At 44.4% G+C, this 23,450-nt stretch overlaps 1 protein-coding gene across 1 annotated transcript; it reads right to left on the bottom strand.

Moving 5' to 3' along the window:
* Positions 1 to 295: 295 nt before the first annotated feature.
* Positions 296 to 23,339, bottom strand: GET3 (guided entry of tail-anchored proteins factor 3, ATPase). The gene is made up of 7 exons (XM_060240656.1): positions 22,976 to 23,339; positions 20,139 to 20,286; positions 16,788 to 16,936; positions 15,916 to 16,066; positions 15,140 to 15,247; positions 12,459 to 12,656; positions 296 to 1,569 (listed from the first exon to the last, which is right to left on the bottom strand). The coding sequence occupies exons 1-7, from the start codon at positions 23,134 to 23,136 to the stop codon at positions 1,438 to 1,440; spliced, it is 1,047 nt and encodes a 348-aa protein (XP_060096639.1). The 5' UTR covers positions 23,137 to 23,339; the 3' UTR covers positions 296 to 1,437.
* Positions 23,340 to 23,450: the final 111 nt, after the last annotated feature.

Raw genomic sequence — 23,450 nt, forward strand, 5'->3', positions numbered from 1 at the left:
CTCCCTGCTTGTCCTATATCAGAACTGGGCTGAAAGAAACATATGTCAGGCAACGGGACACAGTGATGCATCAGGGAACAGGGTAAAATTTAACTCCCCTCCTCTGTGTTTTTCGCAAAAAAAAAATCACCCCCCCCGCTCATAAACAGGGCAAAAAGGAAAAATGTAATTTGTAAATATCACCTGAAACTCACTTGATACTCCGTAAATATTCATTCTCACCTAACTATACACCCTGTATAAATCCTATTTATTTTCTGAAGAGCAAATTTCTCCATTTAATTAGAAAGAGGGCTGCAGATATAATACTTTATTGTATTAATGTGCTTCTAAGCTCTCTCTCACACATTCATCTTCACACTGGAAACAGTAACAGGAGATATTGCCATCAACTACCATGCAGAGTTGCTAGATCCTTACGTATCAGTTTATAGCTTGAATTATAACAAAATTGATGGTTTGTAGGATGGATTTCTTAGCAGACCCGTCAGTTACGGGATCAGAACTATATTCTTGCTGAGGTGTTCATCTTTTGTCTCCAACAGATCTAATAGCCTTGGAGAGAGAAAGTACTATTTTTCTCCCTGTGCTGTTTCCATATAGGAAACTCCTCCTGTTCCGCTCCAAGTTATACCATAGGTGCTTTTAAATTAAAGACTGCAGAAGATCTGACCACAGGCCTCTCATATTGCATTTACTGAAGATATATGGAACTTGGAAAACCTTGTATAGCTCCTGAAAAGTCGGGGACTCGTGATGATTACAAATCCACATTTCTGATCGACTTCTGGGGAAAGCTGAAAAGAAACCAAAGGCATCTCCGTTCTTCATGCTTCCCTAGCCTTAGGAAAACAAAGCTTTCAAGCAGACGTCCAAAGATGCTTTAAGCTTTCCCTACAACAAAAGGACCCCCTACGGCACTCCCATATGTCCTCCAAACTCTGCTGAGATCTCCCACCAGAAGTGAAAACTATGACCTGGCTGAAGGACAGCAGCAAATTAGTTTCCCTTACTGTTTATTTAAATACCACCCATTAGGATTGATGGCTTTGGGGTAAACAGTGACAGTCTTTTACCAAAGCTCCTGACTGGAACCTCAACCAAAAAAGGCCTTAGTCCCAGGAGATGATCAAAAGGAGAAGCTGGAGTGACAGACAGAAAATATGACCCATGTTTAAAACAGCTAGCTGGTCAGTGAGAGATAAAGATGCGATGCTGTGGCTGGGTTGAGGATGTCCCATGAAGTATCAGCATGACAGGAGAGAAAAGTAGGACCTCCAAATCCTACCTCTTCCAACCCCACCACAAGCCCATCAATCAACTGCAAGACGCAAATGAGGCTACTGGAAGGGGAGGAATCCCAGCAGGTCAGGGGTGAGGGAAGGGCACACATGGAATGGTTGACAGGGGAGTTAATGGGAGCCAGTCCACAAGGCTTCATTTTGCGCTAGGCGGCTTGTAGGGCTCCAGGAGCAGAGTTGAGAAAGTGTTGACTTTGTCAGCTCCTCGGACTTCATGGGGCAGAAGTGGCAGCTTTACAATGTGGAAATCTTCATAGAGGTCTTCCATCTGGGGAGGGAAAGAACAGGATAGTCACAGGAGCACCGAAGCACTGCACCCCTAAAGATGCTTATATCCTATTTCTGCTTAGCTCAAGGCAGCTCACAGTTATGACTGGTCAAACTACTTGCACACAACAGTTAAAGAGAATACAAATCCACACAGAAAAATCACAAAGGCAGAACATGCTCACTGACAAGGAGTACAGGTAGCACAAGGCTGAGAAAGGCAGAGATGATCCTTCAGATATTACCAATTCATGAACAGCTTTAAAAAAATCTCAAAACCAGAAGCAAAAAGGAAGCCACCTGCAAGTGCTTCAAGACTGGTGTTATGCACGCACAGCAGCTAAATCTTGTAAGCAAGTAGGCAGCCAGCTACCTTCTGCACTCACTGAAGCTTCTGGTCTTCTTCAAGGGCAACCCAATAAATCTAGTGATAGGACTGCAGTGTGCTGCAATAATCCAGTCTACAGTACCATGGTCCAAAGTAGGAAAGTCAGCAGCATTTCAAAGGGAGGACTTTCTGAAACAAATGTAGGTGAAAACACCTTCCTAGTAGCGCCAGCCTTTTTAAAAAAATTAAATAGGCTGGATCCAAGTGCACTCTAAAACTCTTCATGTGACCTGATAATAGTAACTTCATTATTATCCAAAGTTAGTAAAAGAATCCCCTCCAAAACATCTGTTTTCTCAACCAGTATTACCTCCACCTTATCTGGATTTGGTTTTGGCTTGTGCCCCTCCACTTGACTGCTGCTTTGGGACACTGGTTTAGGACTGAGAACTGCTTTCAGGGGCTTAACAAATAGCATAAATAACTAGAGGTTATTAGCATGTTGAGGGCACCCACCTTCAATGGTGCAGTTGGCCTCATTTAGTAGTTTGACATAAAAGCTGAAAATCACTGGTGAGAGTACTGGGAGATGACTCCACGGTAAATGTCCATATCCTCTAGGACCGAAATGACCCAAAATGTCCCTGAAAATCCCATCTCCTTTTCCAAGTGTCTCAACAAAACTGAATTATCCGGAGTGTCCAAAGCCACTGACAGATCAAGAAGAATCAAGACTAAGGCACAGCTTGAATCCCACTGCAAGTAAGTATTATCCACAGCAATCAAAGCCGCCCTTGTTCTAGAACCAGGCTTGAAACCCAAGTGAAATCGGTCAAGACCAAAGGAGTCATTCGAGTAAACCCAACACTGTTTTGTTGCCACCTGCTACACGATTTGACCCAAGAAAGAAAGAATGGATATAGGTCTATAGGGGACCAAATCTTTTCTTTCAAGAAAAAAAAAATCAATAGAGTCTTAGGCATGGGGCTTTCACAGTGGAACAGGGGTGCAACGGCAGTTGCTCCTGTTTCTTCTGTGTGCTCTGAAGTTCTTCCCGCTAATACAGCAGCAAGAGGCGACCACTAATACAGCAGCAAGAGGCGAACGCTTGATTGCTTGCCTTTCTTTTCTTTAACAAGCTTTTGATCTATCACCCCTCTATCTCAAGCATGACAAATCTGCAACGCAAGTAAGTTTGCTTTCAATTGCCAAGGGCTAATGGATCCTTTTTACATTCTAATGACTTAGTAGTTCAAAGGAAGGGAAAGAGATCGATATCTCTAATTTTCCTGTGAATGAAGCTGTGTAAAGTCAAAGAACATCTTTAAATACTGGAAACAATTTAAATTAATCGGAATATGGACATTTAAATCGAGCAAGATCATAATTGGATATTTGTTAAAGAGACTATTATTTGACTGCAATACAGTCTGAACAAAATGAGATACCTGTTAGAGGGATTTTTCCTTGTTGTCTGATCTGAAATTCATACATTAACATCTAAAACTTCAGTTGGAGGAGACTGAGAAGGACGGGCTATCTAGGACTCTGAGCTACTTTTTAATCAGGATTAATGGACTGAGTTCGCTGACAGAGAAAAATGGCTTTGCTAAGCAAAATTTCTTATAAAAAAGACATTTTGAGCAGTTTAAAATCTCTGAAGCAAGATCTTGGTTTATTGGCTGACTTGGTTAAGAAGCAAATGGCAGCTTTTTTGCTGAAAACTAGCGGAACCTCAAATCTACATGAGCAGAGTGCTAAAGAGAACCTGGTGATGCCTGTGGAATCAAAATGGGAGACTGAGAAGTTGGGAAATCAATAAAAGAAAATTAAATTGGAATCTTGTGGCGCACTTTAAAAAGAGGACCGGAAATAGAGACTGACTCAAGCTAGTTGAGAGGAACAAAGGCTGTGGAATTTTTCTCATCTCCTTTGAGAAGGATGACTGCATTAAGTAGTAAGAAGATGCATTTGTGGAAATCTTTCAGAAAGAAGAGTCTCCTGAACTAGATTTTTCTCAGTGGATAGCTGGACATGGATTTTGTAAGAAATTCCGACATGTGAAATTAGAAGGCTAAGTGAGACTTCTTTTATTTTGTTTTTGTTTGTTTTGGGCTATAATAAGCTGTCTTGTTTAAAACAATATGGATTTAAAAGGGCTAAAAAGTGTTTGAAAAGAATTTTATGTAAAAAGTTATTTTAGATTAATTTTTAAGAAGGCAGATAACGTAATTTCCTGACAAATTGCTGAACTTGTTTTTTAATAGATAATATTAGTTTCTATGTTTGTTATAGATATGGGTAAATTCTACAAGTTAATCTATAACTCAGGAGATAAATTTCTTTTTAGCAAAGAAGGGTTTTCTGAAATGTTTTTATCTTGGATAGTTGGGTAGATAACTCTCAATAAGAACAGGTTTGAGACTTTCATTTTTGGGTCATAAAAAGTTGTTTGCTCTAGGCCAATAGGGATACAAGAGGTGCATTAATTGTTAAAAAAGGCAGACAACACAGATGTTATGAAAACTGCTAGATTTGTTTTTTTAATAATGTCCCCCAGGAGAAACTGTTTATATTGAAATAGACATAATACCAGGTTGTAGTTCTTTTTAGTTTTTTTTTAAGGATAAAGATATGAATTTTTCGTGTCTCTGTTAATGATAGTGATAAACCAACAAATTAGTTTGTGTTAGTGAGTGGGCGTCAACGTGGCAGATGCGGTTCAATGTGGCCAAGTGCAAAGTAATGCACATTGGGGCCAAGAATCCCAGCTACAAATACAAGTTGATGGGGTGTGAACTGGCAGAGACTGACCAAGAGAGAGATCTTGGGGTCGTGGTGGATAACTCACTGAAAATGTCAAGACAGTGTGCGTCTGCAATAAAAAAGGCCAACGCCATGCTGGGAATTATTAGGAAGGGAATTGAAAACAAATCAGCCAGTATCATAATGCCCCTGTATAAATCGATGGTGCGGTCTCATTTGGAGTACTGTGTGCACCTCAAAAGGATATTATAGCGTTGGAGAAAGTCCAGAGAAGGGCAACTAGAATGATTAAAGGGCTGGAGCACTTTCCCTATGAAGAAAGGTTGAAACGCTTGGGACTCTTTAGCTTGGACAAACGTTGACTGAGGGGTGACATGATAGAGGTTTACAAGATAATGCATGGGATGGAGAAAGTAGAGAAAGAAGTACTTTTCTCCCTTTCTCACAATACAAGAACTCGTGGGCATTCGATGAAATTGCTGAGCAGAAAGGTTAAAACGGATAAAAGGAAGTACTTCTTCACCCAAAGGGTGATTAACATGTGGAATTCACTGCCACAGGAGGTGGTGGCGGCCACAAGTATAGCCACCTTCAAGAAGGGTTTAGATAAAAATATGGAGCACAGGTCCATCAGTGGCTATAAGCCACAGTGTATGTGTGTATATAAAATTTTTTGCCACTGTGTGACACAGAGTGTTGGACTTGATGGGCCGTTGGCCTGATCCAACATGGCTTCTCTTATGTTCTTATGTTTTTTAACAAGATTAAGCCAAAGTAGTTAGTTTCGTGCTGAGACTCCTCTGACTTGTTCATATTTGTGTGTGTTGAAAAACGGTTTAGACTTGTATTGCAAATAATAGCTTGGTAAAAATGTTTTATAACGGAAGATAAAGATGGCAAAATATATGGAGAATTTTATACTTGCAGGTAGAACAAATTGGATATTTTATTTGGAGGTAGATTTAAAATTGATATATTTGTATTTTTCCTTCCCCCCCCCCGCCTTTCCCATTCTGTATATGCCCTCCCCCCTCTTTTTTTTTGTATCTGTGCGTATGCTTTTTCTTTTGTAGTTAAAACCAATAAAAATTACAAAAATCGAGTGGGGGGAAGCTTGGTCTAGTTCCCTTTACTTTGACGCAGTGCACACACTTCTCTGCATCAGCACATTTGGTCATTAATACTCCTTTTGTTAAATTCTTGCTTTCAAGTTGTCTTACTGCATAATTGTCTCTGTGACCCAACCTTATTTGCCACAATCGGTTACAATTCCTGCAATTACACTGCTTTGCAAAGTTTATTTTCTTTACGTGACACTGGAGTGAGTGAAATCCTCACTTCTATCGCCAGTGCAATTAATTCACCTGTGTCTCTGATAAAAACATTTATCTCCAACAATGACTTTTATTCCTTTCTTTGCCATTACTTTTACAGAGATAGGATTATTCTCCAACCTTGAGACATAACAAACAATCTGTAACAAGGGCTTTTTGATTTTCACCATTTGGAAGCTTGCAATGTAACGTCCCAGAGCCAATGCTTTCAGCCCAGATTTCCATCTGCAATATGCAATTTTGTGTTCCTTTGTGACACTAAGAAGTTTTTCTTTGTTGGTTGTTCATTAAGGAAGCTTTTCGGCTTCCCTCTCACTTTCGGGGAAAACTTTTTTCTCTGAGTAATATCTGAGGTCACTACTCACTTGATATGTCCTGGTTTGCTGCAAGAATAGTAAATTAACCTGCCTTTGTTATTCAGAGCTATTTGACCCAGTCTCAGGTCTTTTATGTTTTCTTCTAGCTTCCTCCTCCTTTAGCTGACCAATAATTTACTTCAGGGATAAGTGATGTTTAGCTACTATTACATGGATCACATTTTCATAGGATTCTGATAGGCTGATTAGAAGTAAAATGAACCTACCCTGATCTAGAATTTCCTTTTCTACAGCTCTCAATAGTTGAACTAAATTCAGCATGTCATCCAAGTGATTTCTCAAGTTATCATTCTCTTTCATTCTTCAATTGAACCTGTGTTTCTGAATATACATGTGACACTTTAGGGAAGATCTAATATGTAGTCTTTAGCGGGGCTTTTACTGCAGGGAAAGCCCCGCAGGAACTCATTTGCATAGTAGGCCACACCCCCAACATCACCATTTTTTCACACAGGGTTTTTTTTGTAGAAAAAGCCCAGAAGACACATTTGCATATTAGGCCACACCACCCGACACCAAGCCAGCTGAAACTGCATTCTTATACGTTCCTGCATAAAAAAAGGGACGGTCTTTAGGATTCCTCTCACATCTCTTTGGCAGTTTGCATATTAAGGACCCCTTCATAGCTGATCATCTCAGGTGGGTCGCCATGTTGGTTTGAAGCAGAACAGCCCAGTGGCACCTTTTGAGCGCAACGAAGTTTTATTCTCGGTATAAGCTTTTGTGTAAAAGCTTGCAATTGGTAAGACCTGTGAACAGCAGCAGATTAGCATAGAGCATAATAAAAGTTTACAAACAGATGTGAGAACTGAATGACATGAGCATGTGCAGAACTGTTAAACGCCGGGAGTTCCATTGCACTGAGTGTTGTAATAACTTGTAACTCAGGAATCTCCCACTTCAGTTTGTTTCTGAAATTCTTTTGCAATAGAACAGCTACTTTGAGGTCCCCCGTTGAGTTATCTGGGAGGTTGAAGTGATCTCTTACAGATTTCTCAGAATCACAAAACTGAGAAATCTGTAGGAGAATACTTCAACCTCCCAGGAGACTCAATGGGGGAATCTCAAAGTAGCTGTTTTATTGCAAAAGAATTTCAGAAACAGACTAAAATGGGAGATTGCTGAGATGCACACAAAAGCTTATACCCAGAATAAAACTTAGTTAGTCTTAAAGGTGCCAGGGGACTCAAACTTTGTTCAATTGATGATCTGTTAGACTCAACACCATGGCTGATATTGCCTTACTGTTTACAGAGTCCCAAGCTGTTTGCCTCTCATCTCTGTTGACTGGCTATCCAATCTGGGTGACATGCTATAGGTCTCTCGATTAAATGAGTCTTCATCATTTCTTTCCAAATTTGAGAATTTTCTCTGAGCCTCTCTCTCCAATGGCCATACAGTGCACCAAAGCAGATTACCATCTTTGATCCTTTGTCTTACCTGCTCCTACCTTGAGAGCACTCAAAGAGCCTCTGGCAATTTTCTACCTTTAATCAGACGTGCTTAACCAGGGCCCATAACCCTGTTGACTGTTTACCCAAGAGAAGTGCACAAACTGACTGAAATGTAGACGAAGTTTTACTCAGGAATTAACACACTTGATAGTGAAGAGCAGAGACAGAGATAAGCTTCTAGCTACATCACTAGCTGAGAGAGCGAGCTGTGGAACTTTAGAGAAGCAGGATATTGCCTTAAGAGTCAGTTTGAAGACTGACAAGGAATGACACTTACCAGGAAAGAAGCTGCTGACTCCACTACTCTATCTAACTGGCCTTTCCTTTTGCTGTCCCTCTGCAGGGTTTTTCTTCTCTTCTTTTGTATACCAGACATTGCTTACTCCAACAACCTGCCCTGTGAAGTAAGGGAACTTCATCTTTTGCAGCAGGAAAGGGCAGCAGCAACCTCTTACACCACTGCCTAATGCAGACTGCATTCCTGTTTGCTGAAAGAAGGTTTCTTACACAAGGACTATCACATGCAGCCTCCCTTAATCAATGGCAGATCTACCCCACAATCTTAAACTAGTACCAAGGAGCTGTTATGTACCCCCAAAAGAAATATACAACAAGCACAGCTTGAATTTCATTATGGGAAGAATTCACTGTTACGAGAACATTAGCTCTCTCACCATCCAGCACTTGCTAGGCTGACTGCCATGACATCTACACTGACTTCTGTCTGCACTGCAGACATGTTCAAAGAACACAGGAACATCCTGGCCAACTCCCCCACACAATTTCCAAATAGAAGATTATTTCAATGTCGAGCCCAAAGTTGTTTCAAAAAGACAGGGATGCAACCTATCCACTAGCTAGGAAGGAGGGACAGATGATGAAAGAAAGGGAAGAGAATCATGTTCTTGCTGGAGCAGTCGCTCTTCTTATTTCCTTTTATTTTCCTATTTCTTGGCAGTGCTTGGCTAAGAGCAGGGGTCTCCAATCTTGCTGAACATGTGTGCACTAGAATTCTGAGGACCAGGGAATGGGCACCACCAAACAAATCACTGCCATGCAGGGCTAGAGGCAATTAAAAAACAGCTGCCATGAGGTATACTAGTGGGATCAATCACAACATGTTCGGAAGCTGCAAGTCAATCCCCTTCCTTCTCCTATAAAGACAGCTGTTTAGGATTCTCCTGCTCCAATGAGGCAAAGAAAAGCCAGGATTAGCTGCTGGGAAAAAAATAAATGGGCACCAGGGAAGCCACTGGCAGGTACCATGGCCACCAACCTGGGAATTGCTGGTTTAAAGGTTGAAGCATATCTGCAAACCAGAATCTTCCAGTCACTCACACATTCTTTATACTATTACTATTATGGACCTTCCAGAGTTCAGCTTAACGTTTAAAGACGTTCTGAAGCAGGACTCCAGGAAGCTGGGCTTCCTGTGAGTAAGCAGTGGAGTGGCTAAGTTTGTGGATGACACTAAATTGTTCATGGCAGTAACAACCAGAGAGGATTGTGAGGTACTCCAAAGGGATCTGTCGAGGCTGGGGCAGTGTGCGTCAACATGGCAAATGAAGTTCAACGTGGCCAAGTGCAAAGTAATGTACATTGGGGCCAAAGATCCTAACTATAAATACAAGCTGTTTGGGTGTGAACTGGCAGAGACTGACCAAGAGAGAAATCTTGAGGTCGTGGTAAATAACTCATTGAAAATGTTGAGACAGTGTGCGACTGCAATAAAAAAGGTCAACTCCATGCTGGGAATTATTAGGAAGAGAACTGAAAATCAGCCAGTATCATACTGCCCCTGTATAAATCAAGGCTGCAGCTTCATTTGGAATACTGTGCACAATTCTGGTCACACCTCAAAAAATATATTATATTGGAAAAAGTGCAGAAAAGGGCAACTAGAATGATTAAAGGGTTGGAACACTTTTCCCATGAAGAAAGGCTAAAACATTTGGGTTTCTTTAGCTTGGAGAAATGTTGACTGAGGGGTGACATGATAGAGGTTTACAAGACTATGCGTGGGATGGAGAAGGTAGAGAAAGAAGTACTCTTCTCCCTTTCTCACAAATAAAGAATTCGTGGACACTCAATGAAGTTACTGAGCAGTCAGGTTAGCACATGGAATTCACTGTCACAGGAGGTGGTGGCACCTGCAAGCATAGACAGCTTCAAGAGGGGATTGGATAAACATATGGAGCAGAGGTCCATCAGTGGCTATTAGCCACAGTGTATTTTTGGAACTCTCTGTCTGGGGAAGTGGTGCTCTGTATTCTTGGTGCTGGGGAGGGATTCTAATGTCCTGGCTCCACTGATGGACCTCCTGCTGGCACCTGGGGTTTTTTGGCCACTGTGTGACACAGAGCGTTGGATGGGCCATTGGCTTGATCCAACATGGCTTCTCTTATGTTCTTATGAGGAAGAAAGGTAAATAAAGAGAGGAGAGAAAAAGGGGGGGAAAGACAGAAAATAAAATATTGAGACTATAAAGCAGTAGGAGAAATGGGGCTAGAAGGACAGGGGTAGCCAAACTGCAGCATGGAAGTCATATGCGGCTCTTTCACACACATGTACTTTCACAGTACATGGATACTGAAAACAGCAGCAAACAGAGCATACCAAAGTTCCACCTATACAGGAGATCATGGCCTTCTCCATTGTACCAGAGGCAGCAATTCAACAACTCAATCTGCAAAAAAATAGGCAGATTTACAGTATGTCACAGGAGTGAGTACACCCCGTCACATTTTGTAAATATTTAAGTATATCTTTTCATGTGACAACACTGAAGAAATGACACTTGGCTACAATGTAAAGTAGTGAGTCCACAGCTTGTATAACAGTGTAACTGTGCTGTCCCCTCAAAATTACACAACTCACAGCCATTAATGTCTAAACTGCTGGCAACAAAAGTGAGTACACCCCTAAGTGATAACATCCAAATGGGGCCCAAAGTTTCAATATTTTGTGTGGCCACCATTATTTTCCAGCACTGCCTTAACCCTCTTGGGCATAGAGTTCACCAGGGCTTCACAGGTTGCCACTGGAGTCCTCTTCCACTCCTCCATGACGTCACGTAGCTGGTGGATGTTAGAGACCTTGCGCACCTCCACCTTCCGTTTCACGATGCCCCACAGATGCTCAATAGGGTTTAGGTCTGGAGACATGCTTGGCCAGTCCATCATTTTTACCCTCAGCTTCTTTAGCAAGGCAGTGGTCGTTTTGGAGGTGTGTTCGGGGTCGTTATGTTGAAATACTGCCCTGCGGACCAGTCTCCGAAGGGAGGGGATCATGCTTTGCTTCAGTATGTCACAGTACATGTTGGCATTCATGGTTCCCTCAATGAACTGTAGCTCCCCAGTGCCGGCAGCAGTCATGCAGCCCCAGACCATGACATTCCACCACCATGCTTGATGTAGGCAAGACACACTTGTCTTTGTACTCCTCACCTGGTTGCCGCCACACATGCTTGACACCATCTGAACCAAATAAGTTTATCTTGGTCTCATCGGACCACAGGACATGGTTCCAGAAATCCATGTCCTTAGTCTGCTTGTCTGCAGCAAACCGTTGGCGGGCTTTCTTGTGCATCATCTTTAGAAGAGGCTTCCTTCTGGGACGACAGCCCTGCAGACCAATTTGATGCAGTGTATGGTCTGAGCAGTGACAGGCTGACACCCCCCCCTTCAGCCTCTGCAGCAATGCTGGCAACACTCATACGTCTATTTCCCAAAGCAAACCTCTGGATATGATGCTGAGCATGGGCACTCAACTTCTTTGGTTGACCATGGCGAGGCCTGTTCTGAGTGGAACCTGTCCTGTTAAACTGCTGTATGGTCTTGGCCACCGTGCTGCAGCTGTTTCAGGGTCTTGGCAATCTTCTTATAGCCTAGGTTAGGGGTGGCCAATGGTAGCTCTCCAGATGTTTTTTGCCTACAACTCCCATCAGCTCCAGCCATTGGTCATGCTGGCTGGGGCTGATGTGAGTTGTAGGCAAAAAACATCTGGAGAGCTACCATTGGCCACCCATGGCCTAGGTCATCTTTATGTAGAGCAACAAGTCGTTTTTCCAGATCCTCAGAGAGTTCATTGCCATGAGGTGCCACGTGGAACTTCCAGTGACCAGTATGAGGCAGTGAGAGCGATAACCTGCTCCCCCTTCACACCTGATACCTTGTACCACTAACAAGTCACATGACACCAGGGAGGGAAAACGGCTGCTTGGGCCCCATTTGGACATTATCACTTAGGGGTGCACTCACTTTTGTTGCCAGCAGTTTAGACATTAATGGCTGTGTGTTGCGTAATTCTGAGGGGACAGCACATTGTTAAACAAGCTGTAGACTCACTACTTTACATTGTAGCCAAGTGTCGTTTCTTCAGTGTTGTCACATGAAAAGATATACTTAAATATTTACAAAATGTGAGGGGGTGTACTCACTTCTGTGACGTACTGTAAATCTGCCTATTTTTTTGCAGATTGAGTTGTTGAATTGCTGCCTCTGGTACAATGGAGAAGGCCATGATCTCCTGTACTCACTTCTGCGACATATTGTATATCCTGCTCCTGCTACCTCGCTTGAAGGACATGAAAGAGGCAGTAGAATTGGAGCACCATTTGCTTATAACCGTACCTGGTCAAGGTATTTGGACTGGATCTTGTGCCGGGCCTCACACATCTTGCATGGCTTCTCTGGGTCAGGAAAGACCAACTGATTGACGATTATGTTGTGGGTGTCAATCTTGCACTTGGCCAGTTCCTGGATGAGCCGCTCTGTTTCATACAGGGAGAGGAACTCAGCGATGCAAACACAGATAAATGTAGTTTGCTCCTGAAGGAAGGAAATGGGAGAGTTAAATGTACCACAAGTTCAGCGACCCAAGAATACAGGGTTAGCCAATGCTCCCTCTAAGCTGCGAGCTACTGGAATTTAAGTTGTGAGCGAGCGATTTGGCTACTGTATAAACCATTTTGCTCTGGGGCCATCCTTCCTGAACTGAGACAAAGATGGCTGAGCCAGAGGCTAAAAAACTATGAGCTAGCTAACACTAACCCAGCTTAGAGGAACACTGTTAGGGACTCATTCCTTGTTCTATTCACCTTGCCCGCAGAGTTCCCTTCTAAGTTTCTCACCCTAACCCCCAACAGCACCCCCTGCTGCATGTCATCCTTTTGCTTTAACAGCAGAGGGAGAAGGGATGGCTGTGGAGCACGGCTGGTAGCCTCTAAACAGCCGCAGTACTCCTGCTTACTTGTGCTGTACGTCTGAAGCTAGTGCTAGCAATCGAGGAGCCTTCTAGCCTTTACCTGATCATACAGGGTGCCAGATGCGGATACTCACAGGCTGATAGCTGCGGGAGTGCCTTGCTGCCTGCTCCATATATTTTATTTATTTATTTATTCAAATGTATATTCCGCCCTCTGCGCAAGTGGGCTTGGGGTGGATCATAACATATATCTCACTGCCCCAGCCAATGGAGGGCTGCAAAGTATGCAGAAGAATATTCAGAACGTTACTAGTTTCTGCATCTCCCTTGGTGCTTTTTCTAGCCAAAAGATGGAGAAGAAAAAAACCATAACCAGACACTTCAGTCTCCAGCCATGCTGCCTAAGCCCCACCCCTGCAAACAGCTGGCCCTCTAGGCAGCCAGTGAGTTTTGTGTTTTTTCCTGTCTTCTTACCAGTGGGACAGAGAGGAAGACTGCGGGGCCAGTGGCAGGTATATACTCCCTCTTTGCCTCACATTCAGTTTTAGGCTGGAAGGAGTAAATCCTGGTTTTACACTCTCAAGTAGCTTTTAACCCAAAGCTGGATTTTGGAAGAGGGTTCAAAGCTGTTTTTCCCCTCCCCAGGAAGAAGGGAACTGCCTGATGTGCAGCCATCTAGCAAGGAATCACTTGAAGCTCCTTCAGGCTTGAGTACTGCCTGGAGACAATCGCTCCCTGTCCCAAGAGGCCAGGAAACTGGCTATTTGCAAGCCTGAACTAACTAGTTCATCCACTGACATGCGTAGTGTCTCTTCCGACCGCTTTTGGATAACATACTTCCTATCTAAGCAACTAGCACACTTGTGCAATTGGTGGCAATGCGAAAAGACACGAATCCTATCCCTTACCTGCTCTAGCATGAAAGATACAAAGGATACCAAGACAGACACACACACCCAATTGCTCTACATAAAGCTTCTGAGGCATTGGCATATTTCTAACTGAAAATTCCCAGGACCATGAGCTGTTATAACTCCTTTGAGCTGCAGTAATTCCCCTCTTTTACAAGGGATGAGTCCAAAACTTAATGAGACTGGGCCAGCTGGAGGTGTGCCAGTTCTGCCACACCAACAATTACAAAACGACACCTAAGAAGAGGTGTCCAGACAGTAAATGTTGACAGATTTCTCCAGGCACGTTTGCTATAACGCAGCAAAGAGGAGCACAATCTTCTATAAATCTTCAACAAAGCTCAGTTCTTTCCACGTGGATTGGAAAGAGTGGCTAAGAACCTTGACAGCAAGAGTGCAGCAGATGCTGTCCGCTAGTCAAGATTCAACTTGCCCCCAAAATTACAGCCTACACCTAGCAATCAAAGCTGGAATGTATCGCTAGAAAAATGAGTGAGACTGACCGATGCACTTATTGCTTGGCTTCTAGGACCTTGCCAGCCTCAGTGAGAGAGGTTACAAAGGAAAGGAAGGCTGAACTAGGATGCCAAAGACTCAAGTTCGACTCTCAACTCTACTAGGTAGCTCCACAGATAACCTCAAGCGGTCATTGCATTTCCCTGCCATGAATGGAAAAATCATTTAGACTCAAGGAATGTGGAATCCCAATGCTGCTCAGGACGAGGCGGATGTGAAACGAAGAGGATCCTTGTTTCAAGGCACTTTCTTCCCAGCACATACAACGTGCATTCTAATCAGAGGATTCTTTCCGTTTTCCAGATCAATTCATTCCACAGCTGGAAGTGCCAGATGGAGCACAAAGATACAATTGTGCGTTTCTATAAGAAAACCTTCCATTTGTGTGTTCATCCCCTCACTAGTCATCTATCCCAGACACCAACCAAAAGTTTACTGTAAGCTCCTTAGGATAAAAACCATCCAGGGCCTCGAGGCACAATCCTGTATTTAGCCTATGCGAAGCAGCTCCCAGCTTTTACCGCCAACTATGAGTACTCTGGATCAAGAACTTGCACCAAACTTCACTCAACTTCTGCTTTCCTGGGGCAAGATATGACACTTGGCTCCTTCTCCACAGTTCCTCCTACCCTTTGCACCACCTCCTACTTTTTGCACCCCCATCTTTACAGAGTACTTGCCGGATCCTTGAATTGCTCGCTCACTGAGCGGATGACCGGGAGAGTCTCTTCCAGCTTGGAGGCCAGCTGGTCAGCATTCATGTCTCCCAAGCCAAGCATGTTGCACATCTAGTGAAGAACAGACAGACAGGCTTCAGGAAGGTGCAATGAAGGGCTTCTACCAACAGAGGCCCTACCAGAATTGTATGACCAGAAAAGCTAAGAGAAAAGGGGAAAGCATTGAACTGGTAAGCAAAGGCCCCCTGTGCAAGCACCAGTCGTTTTCGACTCTGGGGTGACGCTGCTTTCACAATGTTTTCCCGGTAGACTTTTAAGGGGTGGTTTGCCATTGCCTTCCCCAGTCATTACACTTTCCCCCCAGCAAGCTGGGGACTCATTTTACCAACCTCGGAAGGATGGAAGGCTGAGTCGACCTCGAGCCGGCTACCTGAACCAGCTTCTGCTAGAATCGAACTCAGGTCGTGAGCAGAGAGTTCCGACTGCAGTAGTGCAGCTTTACCACTCTGCACCACAGGGCTCTGGTAGAGCAGCTTAATTCAGACTGAAGTCCTGGGCCCATATATTGTGGACTATGCATGATAAGTGGTAGAAGTACTCAACACCACACTTGACGAACAAGTTAACCACCCCCCAAACTGGGCATTTTTATATTGATCCCAAGGGCTGCAAAAACTCTGGGGACTAGGGTAGAGTGGCGTTTGAAGGAATTTATGATAAGTGCGTAACAGGGTCTTTTCAACAGGAGAGCATGGTGATTCTGATCCCTCTGTTTTTACCTGTGATATGAAGGGGCTGATCTGATTCTTTATTTGCATCAGGCGGCCTAGACCCCGCTCCACAATGGTAGGGAAGTTGAGCAGTCGTAACGTGTGCCCTGTGGGTGCTGTGTCAAACACCACCACGGAAAAATTCATCCCTTTCACCAACCTGTGCAGACCAGGCAGAGAACCATGAGCAGCCCTTGGAGGCAAGAACACGCGAAATTGCTTTGTTTCTTAATATTCTACTCTGCCCCTTTTTGGGACACTAAGGAGGGCCTTCCCATAGCTCTTACTTCTGTTGAAGCGAACTTGCAATTCTACTGCAGTGGAAGACTAGTCTCTCCTTGTTGGGAGACAAAAAAGCATCGCACACAATCAGATGTTGTTCCTTGCTACAGTGATAAGGTCTAAGAAACCCATCACAGGTACCGTTGTACTACAGATTGGCTTGGCTATCACACATGGGCTCCGGGAACTCCAGCACAATTCTATCAGCCTGAACTTGCACAAATTTTTAACTGAAAATACAGTACAGAAGGTGGTATCCAGCAAAGATGCAATTGCACCTTGAGCCCCTATTTCCCTAGCATTCAGTAAATGCTACTGCTTCCTCTACTGTGAGGGGGAAAAAAGAGTATGTGTGTGTACAAAATCTGACTTGTCCTCAATAAAAAGTGCATGCACAAATAAGACCAAGCTGCAGGATTTGCAGGAATCATACAATAATGCAACTCTGGACGTCTTTACTTGAGATCAATACAGCTGAGTTTTTCTCACTTCTACTACGTCCAATCCCACAACAGACCTTTGTTCTTCTGCTTCTGAAATAAGACTTAGATAGGCAGAAGGGTGACAATAAGCCAAATGTCCAAAAATATAACCCTCACCTCATCACTTCAGCATAGCTCATGGCTTCATCAATACCAGGGAAGGCACTCATTGCCTCCTGCATCATTTTCTTGCCCATACTTAGCATGTTATCCTCTTCAAAGAATTCATCTGGAAGTTCTGCCACACCCAAGCTAGGATCAATCTCCTGGAACAAGCAAGGACAGAAGAAATATGTTTAACATTCACAAAACAGTGGCAAGGTCAATTTGACTGTTCAACAAGAAGCAGTGATGACTAAAAAAATATAAAAACAGAATTTCTGGTTTGTACAACTAATAATAGTTCTTGGACATTATGAACGCAACCCTGTCAAACTCTCACATTAATCACTTCATACTCAAAATTATAAGAAATTGCACAATACTGACTCTATGATTTGAAACTAAAATTATTTATCAAATATGCTGCAGTGGTATTGTGCATGCTTAGGCATCCTGGAAAGTAACAATTGGACTGGATCTATAGACGATATAGGTATTTATGTAACCCACCACATGCAACTGTAGAAGAAGATGAAGAAGCTATTGGATTTATATCCCACCCTCCACTCCAAAGAGTCTCAGAGCGGCTCACAATCTCCTTTCCCTTCCTCCCCCACAACAGACACCCTGTGAGGTGGGTGGGGCTGGAGAGGGCTCTCACAGCAGCTGCCCTTTCAAGGACAACCTCTGCCAGAGCTATGGCTGACCCAAGACCATTCCAGCAGGTGCAAGTGGAGGAGTGGGGAATCAAACCCGGTTCTCCCAGATAAGAGTCCACACACTTAACCACTACACCAAACTGTACACAAAACAAAAGGCACAATCTAGCCAAAAATTACATACAGAAGTTATTTTGGTATTAAAGGGGAGAGTTAACAACATTCTTAACTTCCCAAGTGATGATGATTATTATTATGATTAGCTTAATTGCACCATCCTGGCCTAGGCCAGGCTCTGGGCAATGTACAGCAAGTAAAATACAAGTCAAAACACAACACACAGTTAAAACAAAATAACAATATAAAATAAGCAATAAAGTTACAATACAATTCCCCTGATGGCGTCTTGCTAATTGAGTTATTCTTCCAGAATACTGGAGCATATGGGAGGGAGGAAACCTTTGGAGAGGGAGGGGGGCCAGGAAAAGAAAGGTGCCAGCCATCACTGTCCTCAATCAAAAGCCTGGTGAAACATCCCTGCCTTTCAGGCCCTGCGGAATTGCCTAAGGTCCCACAGAGTCTGGGTGTTATCCGGCAAAGAGTTCCACCAGGTTGAGGACAGGACTGAAAAAGCCCTAGCTCTTGTTGCTCACAGGTGGGCCTCTTCAGGGCCAGGGATCAACAGCAAATTGTTACCGGCAGAGTGTAACTAATAGGGTCATAACAGAGGAGGCAGCCTTGCAGATATGTTGGTCCCAGACCATTAAAAGCCTTAAAGGTCAAAACTAAAACCCTGAATCTGATTTGGTCCTCAACTGGAAGCCAATGCAGCAGGCGCAACACTGGCTGTATGTATGCTGTCCGTGGCGTTCCTGACAGAACTCAAGCAGCTGCATTCTGAACTCATTGGAGTTTCCAAGTCAGCCTCAAGGGTAGGCCAGTGTAGAGTGAGTTATAGTAGTTTAATCTGGAGGTGACCATCACATGAACTACTGTGGCTGGGTACAAACAGAACAGGAAGGGAGCCCGTTGCCAAGTTTGATGAAGATTGAAAAATGCCACCTTGGCAATATGCATGATCTAGGCCTCCACTGAAAGGGAGGCATCCAGTGTCACACCCAGGCTCCTGATGCATGCTGGTATCAGTGGCACCTCATCAAGAACCAATAAGCTGCGCTCCAACTTCATCCCCATTCCCCCCAGCCATAGAACCTCCGTCTTTGACAGGTTCCACTTCAATCTGCTCTTTCTTAACCAGCCTGCTGTCAAGGGTACTGGGGACCCTGCAGAAGAAGCTGAGCCTGCAGAATAAACTGTGCCCCTGCCACCTGCACCAGTGCCCCTGCCTCCTGCTGGAGAAGATCCAAGCCCCCCTGCCTCGCCCTCTCGGGTGGCTCGTGTGCGTGACCGCCTTCGTCAGGACATCAGGGATCGGAGGAGGGCGGCACGCTCACGAGCAAGACGCTCCCTGAGCCCTGAGTTTTGAAAGGATTCTGGCCCTTCTAGGAGTGAGGATGCTTGAGTCTCAGCAGGATCCTGGCTGCCTCTCTGAGCCAGCAATTAGCCCAAATGGGCAACAGACAGCAGAGGGCTATATAGCTGTGGGCTTTGAGAGAAGGCTTTGTGGAAGCAACTAGTCACTTACCTGACGTTCTAGCATCCACTTCGGCTTTTGACTTTGGCTTCTGGACCCCCTGACTTTGGCTTTGACTTCTGGACCCCCTGACTTTGGCTTCTGAACCTCTGACCTGCGATACCTGGACTGTGATTCGGTTTTGGCACCTTGGACCCTCTTTGCTCACCAGCTACAGACCTTGGACTTTGCCTGACCCGGCTCCAGCCCGTGACACCTGCCATGGCCTCTAATCCCTTGGCCAGATCTCACAGGACAGACTGATTGGTCACCCAGCTGGGTGTCATCCGCATACTGGATGGCACCCAAGTCTGAAACTCCATGCCAGCTGGGCAATGAGGCACATACACATGTTAAACAACATTGAGGAGAGGAGTGCTCCTGAGGAATCCCACACAATAGGGGTATCTGGTGGACATCTCCGCATGCTGCACCACCGTTTGTCCCTGGACATTGTGGAAGGAGGAAAGCCTCTGAATTGCTACACCACATATTCAGTGAGTCAACCAATCATTCTCAACTGTGTCGAATACTGCTGTAAGGTCTAATAACAGCAGCACCAACCTGCGTCTATCCAGCTGTCTACGGATATCATCTGTTAGAGCAACTGAAAAAGTCTCTGTAATCTCCATTAATGAGATCAAAAATGCCTAATACTGGTATCATCATGGCCTTAATATTCATTTTACTGACATTTTCTCGTAAGAATTGGCAAATTGGGATTATCCAAATTTTAATATTAAGCTAATAAACAGAATTTATGTTCTTCAAAAATACTTTCCTAACTACCACAGAAAATCTTTTTATCTCAGTCTTTAGCAGTTTCCCTGTGAAGAGAGACCAAAAATAAGACTTTTTCATTTAGAATGGTGTTAGGAAGAAGATAAACATTTTTAAAATTTATTCATAGTTAGAAAACAGGTATAACCTTTTCTCCCTCTTCTATACTGCCAGTGGAACAGAGCCAGGAAAAGAAATATCATACCATAGCACACAACACAAAAAAGAAGTAACCACAAATTTTACATAAAAACAGCCCTTTGACTACACTATTAGAAGGAATTAGTTACTCACCATAGCAAAAAGGTTGTCATAGCCCTTTACTTTGGTGGGAACCTTGGAAAATTTCTGATCAAAGGCATCTGAAATGTTATGAGCAGGATCAGTGGAGATGATGAGAACACTCTCACGTACTTTGGAAAGCTGCACAGCTAGGCTGCAACTGGGTTCAGAAAGTGAAGAAAGGTGCAGTTATTAAAGGCATAGCAGTTAAGAAGGTAAGAGAAGCCATATTGGATCAGGCCAATGGCCCATCCAGTCCAACACTCTGCGTCACACAGTGGCCAAAAACCCCCCAGGTGCCATCAGGAAGTCCATCCGTGGGGCCAGGACACTAGAAGCCCTCCCACTGTCACCCCGCCCCCAGCACCAAGAATATAGAGCTTCATTGTCCCAGACAGAGAATTCCAACAATACCCTGTAGGTAACAGCCACTGATGAACCTCTGCTCCATATGTTTATCCAATCCCCTCTTGAAGCTGTCTATGCTTGTAGCTGCCGCCACCACCTGTGGCAATGAATTCCATTTGTTAATCACTCCTTGGGTGAAGAAATACTTTCTTTTATCCGTTCTAACCCAACTGCTCAGCAATTTCATTGAGAGTCCACGAGTTCTTGTACTGTGAGAAAGGGAGAAAAGTACTTCTTTCTCTACCTTCTCTATCCCATGCATAATCTTGTAAACCTCTATCATGTCACCCCTCAGTCAACATTTCTCCAAGCTAAAGAAACCCAAATGTTTTAGCTTTTCTTCATGGGGAAAGTGTTCCAACCCTTAATCATTCTAGTTGCCCTTTTCTTCACTTTTTCCAATGCTATAATATCTTTTTGAGATGTGGTGACCAGAGCCTATGCTGAGTCTTCCTCAATAGCTTTTGTTCATCGATGTGCATGCTAATTCTCTTTTTAATAATGGTTTCCACCAGCTTTCCCAATATTGAAGTCAAACTGACCGGCCTGTAATTTCACGGATCTCCTCTGGAATCCTTTTTAAAGATGGGGTGACATTTGCTACCTTCCAGTCCTCAAGAATGGAGGCAGATTTTAATGAAAGATTACGTATTTTTGTCAGTTATTAAAGTTCTGTCAAGAAAATAGCTTAAGGTGTCCAGTGGCCACAGTGGTCTGTCCGCTCTAAAGTTTATGAAACCAAGGCTACTGACATGGTTTGTGTCCAAAAACCATCAAAGAGGAAAAAAACAGATACATTAGAGGATTCAGCCATCTCAATTTCCGTTTTTAAGTAAGTTCACAAAAGTTACCAAGCCACAAATGTTTCCATAGTTCGCCTACTCCTTCACACCAGTGGCAAAACAAATCAACCCACCAGCTGTTTTCTAATTTACAAATACTTCCCTACTTGGTCACCTGAAAGTGATTCTTCACAACGAATTAGAAGCTACTCACAAGCGTGCTGTAGTTACATTCATATGTACTATGAACCCATGCATATTTACTCAGAAGTAAGTTCCATAAAATTCAGTTAGACTTAACACTTTAGCCTCCAGTCCTGCCCCATCCCTTATGTCCTAAACAGCATGAAATCTTCAATACAAAAGACACCATAATAAAAAGCTCATGTTATCATTACATGCCATAATAAATCAGGTTAAAACATACTAAGAGCCCTGGCCTTCAAAAGCACAGTCGCCAAAAGGAAGCTTAATAACGACAAAGTCTACTATTTCTACATGAACGTTCAGGCTCATGATCTTACAAGCCAACAAGAACCCTATTCCTTACAATCAAGAAGGCAATATCTACAGGGATAGAAGGCTGTGATGAGGGTACAAGAGAGAAGGCTGACTTTAAGGCCCGCTGATCCAACTCATTTGGGGTGTGTATCAAACAAAACTAGCCCTTTAAGGAATATCTAGAAGACAATCTGCTAGTGGAGCACCTATGCCAGTTTGGTGTAGTGGTTAAGTGTGCGGACTCTTATCTGGGAGAACCGGGTTTGATTCCCCACTCCTCCACTTGCACCTGCTGGCATGGCCTTGGGTCAGCCATAGCTCTGGCAGAGGTTGTCCTTGAAAGGGCAGCTGCTGTGAGAGCCCTCTCAGCCTCACCCACCTCACAGGGTGTCTGTTGTGGGGGAGGAAGGGAAAGGAGATTGTGAGCCCCTCTGAGACTCTTCGGAGTGGAGGGCGGGATATAAATCCAATATCTTCATCTACCTCACAGGGTGTCTGTTGTGGGGGAGGAAGGTAAAGGAGATTGTGAGCCGCTCTGAGACTCTTCAGAGTGGAGGGCGGGATATAAATCCAATATCTTCATCTACCTCACAGGGTGTCTGTTGTGGGGAGGAAGGTAAAGGAGATTGTGAGCCGCTCTGAGACTCTTTCGGAGTGGAGGGTGGGATATAAATCCAATATCTTCATCTCCCTCACAGGGTGTCTGTTGTGGGGGAGGAAGGGAAAGGAGATTGTGAGCCGCTCTGAGACTCTTCGGAGTGGAGGGCGGGATATAAATCCAATATCATCATCATCATCTTCTTCTATGCAAACCAGCAGACTCCGCTGAATTTCACCTTCGACTCACAAAGTCATGAATAACCAGCATTAAAAACACAAGTTAGAACTAAGTGGGAAGCAAGTTTCTAGCTCTTTCAGTAGGCTTCCTTCCTTGAAACGAAAAGGACTCCCTCTCATCGCATGAGACAGCTACACTCTAGTCTAGAGCACGTGTGTAGCGGCCCTACTCGGCCAACAGATCCCACTGGACGGATCCAGCGACGCCTTCCTAGCCTGCCTCTGCCAGTGCAGAAGTTCCACAGGTGGAGGAGCTCCCGCCCGAGCATCCTTGCCCGCCCCGCAGCGGGAGGAAGACACCCTCCTCCTCCTCCAGCTGACCTGCAGGTGGTCTTGCCGACGCCTCCCTTCCCTCCGACGAAGATCCACTTCAGGCTTCGCTGCTCGATGATGTTGCTCAGCGTCGGCTCCAGCGGCTCCACGTCAGGCGCGTCCTCGAACTCGTCCGCCTCCGCGAGCAGCGCAGACCCCGACGCCGCCATCTTAGAACGAAGTCACGTGACGCGACTCCCGGCTACACCATCGCGAGGGGCGAGCGGAGAGAAGCGCTTACCGGCGGCGGCAAACGCGAGCAGGAGCTCCGGCCTTCCCTCCCGCGGGCCCTTTTCTCAGCTGCTTGGAAAACGACGGATGTAGCCGGTGAGTCTCAAAAAGGGGGGGAAGCTCAGCCATAAAGGACACCCCTAACTGACCGGCTGCTATGGTACCGCCTAAACCCCACAGCTTCCCGCCTTGATTGGTTGGGAGCGCTTCAGAACCCCGCCTCTCGGATTTCTAAGGAACGTTTTCCACACGG

This window comes from Heteronotia binoei, chromosome 5, assembly GCF_032191835.1.
Source record: "Heteronotia binoei isolate CCM8104 ecotype False Entrance Well chromosome 5, APGP_CSIRO_Hbin_v1, whole genome shotgun sequence".
Classification (NCBI taxonomy): Eukaryota; Metazoa; Chordata; class Lepidosauria; order Squamata; family Gekkonidae; genus Heteronotia; species Heteronotia binoei.